The 9,546-nt window shown below is 43.2% G+C and overlaps 2 protein-coding genes across 2 annotated transcripts in view; one reads left to right on the forward strand and one right to left on the reverse strand.

Moving 5' to 3' along the window:
• The first annotated feature begins 3,652 nt into the window (after positions 1-3,652).
• Positions 3,653-4,555, forward strand: LOC138943834 (tropomyosin-like). Its single transcript, XM_070314771.1, has one exon. It carries the CDS (start codon positions 3,653-3,655, stop codon positions 4,553-4,555), a length of 903 nt encoding a protein of 300 aa, XP_070170872.1.
• A 2,360-nt stretch (positions 4,556-6,915) lies between these two features.
• Positions 6,916-9,546, reverse strand: part of LOC138943835 (uncharacterized) — a 3,182-nt gene continuing 551 nt past the window's right edge. The window contains exons 2-4 of the mRNA XM_070314773.1: positions 8,958-9,490; positions 8,479-8,873; positions 6,916-8,172 (exon numbers count right to left, since the gene is read on the reverse strand). Coding sequence (XP_070170874.1) covers positions 6,916-8,172; positions 8,479-8,873; positions 8,958-9,490 — 2,185 coding nt within the window. The remainder of the gene's footprint in view (positions 8,173-8,478; positions 8,874-8,957; positions 9,491-9,546) is intronic.

Here is a 9,546-nt window from a genome sequence, read left to right on the forward strand (position 1 = left end):
TTCTCGTTCCTCCTCTCTCGCTCGTCGTTTATGACGAATCGCCGCTCTTAGATACGCGTTTATAGCGCTTAATTCGTAAGATCCTATTGGAATCGCGATAATCTCGTCATTATTATCGAAGTAAAATTTATTATTCGTGGAATTTATATTCGGTATTGTATTATAAGTTTCAAAATTGGTTAAACCTAATTCGTAATCGTCGTCGTTTAAATCGAGAGGCGGAAAATAACTCGCCGCGAGAATACTGCTTCGTCCGGAAAGAGTGAGAGTCAGCGACATGATTGGCGAGAGCGATCAAATTGCGTTCAATTGACGAATAACGGTTGATATTATAGTCGACGCTTCCTCCAATCGACTTCTCGGAGAAATCGAAGACTCAATTGTCCGCAAATATTTTGATCGCGCGTCTGCTCAGAGCGACGATTGTATCGAATGTTCGCGTCGCGTCCGAGATAATGCGCGAGTTCGCGCGGAAAACGAAGATCGCCGAAACCGTCGTAGTAAATTGCGTCGTCCCCCTTTTTTGCGTACGCCACCCAATGAGTACCCGGTCCGGATGCGTCGTCTAAATTCACAATGCCGCTCTCATCGCGGCGCGCTTGCGACGGAAGTGCGTTGCGCATAAACACACCTCTAAAATGAGGTACGCGCGAGAGTATTGCTGCGCGATTTAATTGTTCGTTTGTCGTTGCTCCGATGGATGGGAGAATTTCTAGCGTCTGTTTACGCGAAGTTTTTTTTTAGCTCTTCTTCTTGTTGAAGACACGCCACTCCCACGTTTGTATGGTGCGAGATATAAACCGCGACCTTCCATTGCGCGATCATGGCGCTGCAACTCTTCCAGTTGTCGTCGCGCTGCTTTGCGATCGTTCACCGCTTTCGCGATTCCCGCCGCTCCCCCGGCTAAAGAACCGAGAGCTCCCAATAATGGTAGTAGGGGTAAAAAGCCGCCGCGTTTCGCTATCGGAAGCGTTTTTTTCTCGTAGCGATTATTCTCCTTTTGTTCTTTTTTCTTTTGATTTTCGTTGTACCCATTCCAAGTTTGGTCTTCGATTTCATAGCCATCCATACAGCCGCTGCGGCTGCTTTCTCGCCGAGAGTCGAATCTTTAGCCGCGACGCGTTCGCGCGCTTTTTTGGCGAGCGCGTGGTCAGCGACGTGTCGATCAGCGAGCTCGCCGCTCTGCGAGTACGCGATATCGTGCTCGCGACAAGCTGCATCCAGAGGATTGACACCTCGATCGCCTCGCGCGAGTCGTTTCGCAAGACGAGTACCCGGCCCGCAAAATTGATATCCAGGTATATGTAGTTCGAAAGGGAGCGCGTTTATCGCTCTATTCAATAAGCCAGCGCCATGACTCACACCGTACTGCTGTTTCGCGAATTGCATTCGCTGCAATCTTTAACAAGCGGCGCCGGACCGTCGATGTGTGTTCGTTGCCAAGGGCGATTATAATGCTCTAGACATCGACGGTAGCGCCGCACCTCCGGATCCACTTTTATATATTCAGGCAATTTTTCCCACAATCGTTCTACGTAACGACCGAAATGCTTTAGTAAAACTATTTTCGGAATATAACGCAATTGATCGGTGGTGAAATCGAGAATATCGTCGCCATCTATTAGTAAAATAAACATCTCGATTCACCGCGCGCAATTCGCTACTGCGCGATTGATGGCGATCTATTCGTATATAAATAAAAAGGTCTCGCCCTGCCTTACGCGAGTGTACCGCGCACGCGCGCAGCAAGAGGAATGCGCTTCGTACGGCAACCGATCGCGATAAAGGTGACGAACCTCGATAATAAAACGCGACCATCGAAAAAACGCGTAGACACGGTCGTCTATTACCGAGCGCTATTCGCTGCGTCATTTGCGGGCCTTCTAGTTGCGGCAAAACAAACGCATTAATAAGTTTGTTGGAGAGTCCGCATGGCGTACGCTTCGAGAACGTTTATGTTTACTCAAAGTCGTTGCAACAGCCTAAATATCAATATTTAGAAAATTTATTAACACCAATGGAAGATATAGGTTATTTCACATTTTCTAATAACTTTGACGTTATTTCACCCAGCGAAGCTCTCCCGAATTCGATATTCGTGTTCGACGATGTAGCATGTGACAAACAAAATACTATCAGGGAATATTTCGCTATGGGTCGACATTCGAACGTCGATTGCTTCTATCTGTGCCAAACGTATGCTAAAATACCGAAACATTTGATTCGAGATAACGCTAATCTGTTAATTCTTTTTAAACAGGATGGTACTAATTTACGTCACGCATACAACGATCACGTGAACACGGATATGTCGTACGAAAATTTTCACGCGCTATGTCGCGCGTGTTGGCGATATAAATATGGTTTCTTAGTGATCGACAAAGATAGCGCGCTCCGCGCTGGTAGATACAGACGAGGATTTAACGACTTCATTGTACCGTAGAGCGATCAGTTGTCGCGAATACGTCGAACGCATCGATCGCTCTCTCGCGAGTTAGAAGAAGTTGCAATGGCCTCGACAAATATTGGTGAACGCGAAAAGACAGCAAAAGAGATAGCTAAAACGCGCGCATCGATTCGTAAAAAACACAGAGCATTGAAGACCGGAAAAAAGGAAAGCGAGATCGCGATAGAGAGTCGTTTCAAACCAATCGTCGAACCGCTGCGGCGCATCGCTAATCGCGCCGAGCGAGACGAGATAGAGCGAAACGAAATTAAGCGCGAAACGATAAAACAAGACGCGATCGACGTTTCACCTTCGACGAGTATCGAGGAAAAATGGAAGGACGAAGCATTAACCCCCGTTTGGAAAAAACCTAAAGCGAAACAAATACGCGCTCGACGACGATTGAACGCCGTTTCTACTCCATTAAACGAATCTTCCGTCGAAAGAGATCCATTCGCGCGAAACGAAACCGAAGAATATGAAACGTTCGAATCCGAGAGTCTCGAATCGCCCTCGATGCTCGAAATACCCGTTAAACAAATTTCGCGAATTTCTCAAGATCGCGAAATATCGCACGGTCGACTAGGACCGTTAGGGCGAAAATATATGGGAACTCTTCTCGGCGGAGAAGCGCCGAACGAGATTGATCACGTTTACGGAGTTTACATCGGCGAGAAAGGTGCGATGCTCGGCGATAAGCGATTTGACGTAGACGCGAATGATTCCATATTTATAGATGAGATTAAATATGTCGGTACTCCCGGTTTGTATGAATTAATTTTTATGAAAATTCCTAATAGTCTCATATATACAGAAAAAGATAAATTAACATACAGAAGTATATTGTTAACAACGAACGCTCATAGACGTGATCATGACGCTAAAAAATCTGTCTTAGGAAATAAAGGATATAAATACAAATTTATTATCGCTCCGCTTATTCACAACAGCGGCGCGAAAAAAACAGGCGCGGGTCGCGTATCGTCGACTATGCGTGTCACGAACAATAAAATCGATTACGTCCATTGGGACGATCCAAACGAATTAGTGGATCGTCTGCGATTGTTAGACGCTTCGCGTCGAGCCGGCAACAACGCTCACGAAAACGAGATTCTATCGATAATCGAGGAGCTTCGCGAAACAGGAGCGATCGTATAAATTGAACTGTCGCGTGAATGACCGTCACAGTCGTACGCGGAATTCGCGATGTCCGTGAGCAAATTTGGCTCGCCTTTAAAAAATCGAAGCTACGACGCGAGAACCGGAAGACTACGTCCGGCTATCGAGTCTCTGCGAAATTACGTACGCGATAACGCGCTGTGTCTAAGCTCTTCCATCGAGTACGACGCGAGAGAGCGTAAGATAAAACGCTTGGCTCAACCTGAGGAGGACGCCGATGCGACAAGCAAAAGCTACGTCGAGGGAATCACATCGCAATTGAGAAAAGACGCGAACGAGGCGGGACAAGGCGTCATTCTACTGTTTACGAGACTCGCTCAGCTCGATAGCGCTTTAGGTAAACGAATAAACGTCGCGGAGAGTTTCGTTTCCGAGATAAAAACGCGCGATGACGTTCTAAGTAAACGAATAGACGCTGTAGAAAATTCCATTTCGAGAATAGAAACGAGCGCTAACGCTCTAGATAAACGAATCGATGTTTTAGATAAACGAATCAAAGGTTTAAACGATCAAATCGAGATTGCGAAAAAAAATATATCACTCAACGCGGCGGAGTCCTCGACGAGAAACGCGAGTGATTATAAAGTAATGTTAAATCAAGGTAAAGCAATACGGGAACTAAGTCAAAAATCGCGTATCGCGGCGAATTCCGCGGTGAAATCCGAGACGAAGATACGAGAATTGGAAAATTCAACGTCACGATTGAAGAGAGACGCGGACGAGCTATCAAGAAAAGTAAGAGAACTAGCAAGAATTAGCGGGAGCGGCGAACCGCTCGAAAGAAAGATTAGCGGGAGCGGCGAACCGCTCGAAAGAGAGATTAGCGGGAACGACGATCCGCTCGAAAGAAAGATTAGCGGGAGCGGCGAACCGCTTGAAAAAGAGATTCAATTCAACGTTATTCTCGAGAGAAAGAAAAAAGAACTATGAGCGTTAAAAAACGAAGACTAGTCGAGGAATTGCACGCTCCCGCGAGAAGAAACTTCTCGCGTCGTCGCGTTGCGGTGCGCGGGTACGACGACCTATGGCAAGCGGATGTGGTCGAGATGCGTCCTTACGCGAGACTCAACAAAGGCCACAACTACATACTCACCGTTATCGACGTATTAAGCAAATACGCATGGGCTGTACCGCTTAAGAGTAAAAGCGCGAACGAGGTTACTCGAACGTTATCTAAAATAATACGAGACTCTAAGAGATGTCCGAAAAATCTACAAACCGATAAAGGAAAAGAATTTTACAATGCCGATATGCGAAATTTCGCGAAGAAGCACGAAGTAAATCATTATTCGACATATTCGGTGATGAAAGCGTCGATAGTCGAACGATTTAATCGTACGCTCAAAAATTCTATGTGGAAGTACTTCACGCTAAATGGAACGTACAAGTGGATCGACGAATTACCACGACTCGTCGAGGAATATAACACGCGAAAACATCGCACTATAAATATGAGACCTGTCGACGTAACTCCAAAAATTGCCGATAAGATTTTAAATACTGTATACAGCAATATAAAAATCGCGGCTCCGGCGAAATTCAAAGTAGCCGATCCGGTACGCATCAGTAAATTTAAGACGATTTTCGAGAAAGGCTTCACACCCAACTGGACTACAGAGATTTTTCGAATAACTAAGATACAACGGATTAATCCCGTAACGTATCTATTAAAGGATTCGCGCGGCGAGCCGATCGCTGGAGGATTCTACGAGCACGAATTGTTGCGCGTTGGCGATCCCGACGTGTATCTCGTAGAAAAGGTGCTGCGTCGAAAGGGTGACAAGATTTACGTGAAATGGTTAGGAATGGACGAATCGCACAATTCTTGGATAAATAAAACAGCTGTATTATGATAAAAATGTATTTTTATTAAATAAAACTACATATTATATATTATACATATTATATATTATACATATTATACATATTATACATATTATACATATTATGCAAAATTGTAGACATGTTAAAACTAAAATAATCGTATAATTATAAAACAAAAAAATCTTAGAAAAAATTGTAGACATGTTAAAACTAAAATAATCGTATAATTATAACAAAGAAAATCTTAGAAAAAATTGTAGACGTTAAAACTAAAATAATCGTATAATTATAAAACAAAGAAAAAAATAATAACACAATACAATTAAAATTAAGACTTGCGAAAATCGATTAACCGTTTAAATAATCGATTAGAGTGATTACCATTATTAATCTTTAAATCGTATAATTATAAAACAATCGTAATTTTGTACGAGTTCTCTCTTGCGCTCCATATAAATTCTTTCTCGCGCCGCTACGCGGCCGCCACATCCTGCGTTCTCTCTTTTGCGCTTTATGCGAACTCTTTTTTATATTTTATATATATTCTTCATCGCATTCTTAAGCGAACGTCGTATCTCGCGGTAATTTTATTCTCGCGGTGGCTTTATTCTCGCGTTGCTCTATATATAACGCTTTCAAGAATATAATAAAGAGTCATGGAAATCATCGATCTGCCCAATTCGCGGCAAATCTCGACTCGATTTATGGCAAATTCTCGCATTCTGTCTCGTTTGCATGTAGCATAATATATGTTCGATGCCAATGAAATAGAACGCGAATTTGCCAAATCGAGTCGAGATTTGCCAAGACTTGGACAGAATGGTGGTTTCCACGACTTTTACATCGCAAAAACACAAAAAGTTCGTTTTTTGGCGTTATATACGAATTTTTTCGCGTTCTATACGAGTTCTCTCTCGCACCGCTACGCGGCCGCCGTATCCTGCGTTCTCTCTTTCACACTTTATACGTACTCTTTCTCGCGCTTTGTATACATTCTTTATTACGTCACTATGATAATACTAAAACTCGCATTAACATCTTTTTCACATTATTCTATATAAAACACTTCCGAGAGCATAATAGAAAGATCGTGAAAATGTACGATCAGTCTTATTTATAATAGATTTTATACAATATCTATTACAATATCTATTATATATAAGACTGATCGAACATTTTCACGATTTTTTATTAAAATCTATTATAAATAAAACCGATTTATTTTTATTATTTTATTAAAATCTATTACAATAAATTATATTCAAATTATATTCAAATTATATTATTCGCGCAAATTTGTTCTTCGAAACGATTCGTAGAACGTCTACCGATGTTTTTTCGACGCAACCGTGAATTATATCGAAAATACAATGGTAATATATTATTTATAAAATATGTTTATACTAACAATAAACTACTAACTAAAGTTTAAATGTTTTAAGAAACGTATAGTATTTTTTCGCTCCCTACAACGGTATTTTATAATGTCCCCACGGTAACGTATCCGTAGTTCCCGATATCGTGTATCGTTTGTCATCGTGCGGACTGAGCGCGATCTTCAATTCCGATACTGTATACATCTCATGTAACTCGGATCTTATACAAAACTGCTCGCGCTTCATCTCGATCCCCTGTCGAAGACAGCGCGCGTAATCGTCAAACGTTATCGTTCTCGCGACAACGCCGCTCTTAACACCCTTGATTCTTTTCGTATCGCTTTTACCGGCGACTCGCAACGCGTACATTTTCGCTCTGAGTCCAATAAATTCGGTCATAATCGCGCCAGCGTTCTCATCCTTCATCGCACCGGGTATTTTTTTATTAGCGAGAGGCATTCCATACGCATTACCCATTGCGTAATCGCTCGTATCGAATTTGTCGATATCGCGTTTCATATTCTCGTATATGTCCTCGCACTCGACGCGATAAATGAGACTATCCGTATCGGTGTACATTATTTTACACTTATCTCGATACAATGGTAACATGTTCTCGTAGTGAAATTCGTATAAACGAATCTTAGATATATCGAGAATACACATACCTACATAAATCGGTTTATTAAACTTAACCTCGAGTTTACGCAATTCTACAGCTACGAGATCCTCCGCGAAAACGCTTCTACTGTGAAAATTCGGCTTCGCGATCATCGCTTCCGCGCCGTATCGCCCGTCCCATCGAGTCACGAGTCGAACATTCGAATGATTGCGTACGTTCTCCATAGTTTTGCCAAACACGGCATTATTCATTAATTTGTATAGATTTTTCTCAAACTCGTTTTTCGCGTTAATTCGTAATCGTGTATTCAGTTCGATGTATTCGCGCAACCATGAAGATTGCGCGAATCGCAATATTTTGTGTATTTTCGTAATGCGTAATCCGTGTCTAACGCACTGCTGCAAATTGCGATAATATATTACGTAACGGTTCTTATCGTACAGTGTGGCGAGAAGCTTCTCGTCTCGTTTTCCGGGCGGCTTATCGCGCGTCGGGCAGAATGGCAAGTCAGCGTGAGAATCGTGAAGGTTGGACGGATATGCAAGGTCGACCTCTAGAATATAACCGATAGGCGAGTCCGATGTCACGGACATTAAGTCGACGCTCGTAACGTTATCGACGCATAGAAAATTTTCGTAAGGCAACGATTGACACATCGCCCATCCATACAAATTATTTACATCGAAATACATGAGATACGACGATGGTTCCGAAGGATCGTATGACTGTAAATATTTGTTATTAGCGCGCGCGTATCTGTTGGAACATTGACTTAGCCCGCCGCGTATTCCGCGTTCCACGAACATCACCATATCAATGTCGGTTAATAATTCGAATCGCACACTCGTATACTTTAACATAGCGTCCCACGTGTATCCCGGTAACGTGTAATAATACGCGGGATCTAAATTATAACTTCTCATACACGCGTCACGAAAATTTTCGAAAACATCGGCCAATAAAAGAACGTCGGTCTTTAAATACAAATCGCTATAATCGCCTAACGTTTCGACGCGAAATCGCTCCCAGACTCTTATCGCGCGCGCGTAATCACTCTCAGATATCGCGTCACCGGTTAGCGAACTGTAAAAAGCCTCGCGCGGCGGTAGACGAGTCTCTAACAATTTATCTACATCGTCGACATACTCGTACGGAAATACACCCTTTCGCGCGAGAAGCTCGAAATCGGCGTCGCTAAGATCGGAAAATTCCGAACGCGCGATCCTCAATTCGCTTTTGTCTAGATACGACGCCAATTTCTCGAGACTCGCGCTTAGAAATTTGAAAGAATCCACGAAACGCAATTTCAAGCGTTTTCCGAACCTTCCCTCGTCCCACGCATCTTCGACGTTCTTCGTGAAAGAGATATACGTTTCTTTCGTTATCGGCAATATTTCCACGCTGCCGGGAAAAGCGTTAGCTACATCTTTAATGATAAAATGCGCGTCGTAACCCGATAAATTGTGAAAAAATATGGGAATTACGTAAGTATCCTTATAATTTAAATTACAATTCGAATGCGCCGGACCTCTGTACCGTCCAGTCAGATGACAGTGATCGCGCACGCGAGCGTCTCCCAATTCGAACGGTTTCTCGCATATGCTGCAGCGCGTCGCGTTTATGAATCTCTCCCATTCATCCGATGTAAGATTCGTCATAGGAGCATCGATATCGAGAATAGTCTTCGCGCGAAGCGCTAGATCGTGCAGTTCTTTAACGAACCACAATACGCAATTTTCACCGCGATAAGCTCTGTAAGTAGAGCTAACGCCATCCAGCGCGCATCGCGCGTAATATCCGGCGCTATAGACTTCGTGATGCTGAACGATAGATGTATTCGACGTTCTCCTCTCCTCTTTCTTCTTCAGTACGCATTTGAGATCAGCGTACACCACGAATGGAAGTCGCTCCTTTCTACTATAGTTGCGAAACTCTAACCATTTGTCGTCTTTGGTAGGAAGGACTATAGCGCACTCGTTCATTCTTCCGCAGTCCACGCTGTGAGCCGATAACTTATCGCTCGTTCGAAAATAGTGCATGCATCTGCGACATAACGCACATTTTAAATCTCGCACATTATCAACATCGCGCGACGATTT

The sequence above is a fragment of the Polyergus mexicanus genome, unplaced genomic scaffold, assembly GCF_030449975.1.
Source record: "Polyergus mexicanus isolate NDT 795.1 unplaced genomic scaffold, iyPolMexi1.0 SCAF_46, whole genome shotgun sequence".
NCBI lineage: Eukaryota > Metazoa > Arthropoda > Insecta > Hymenoptera > Formicidae > Polyergus > Polyergus mexicanus.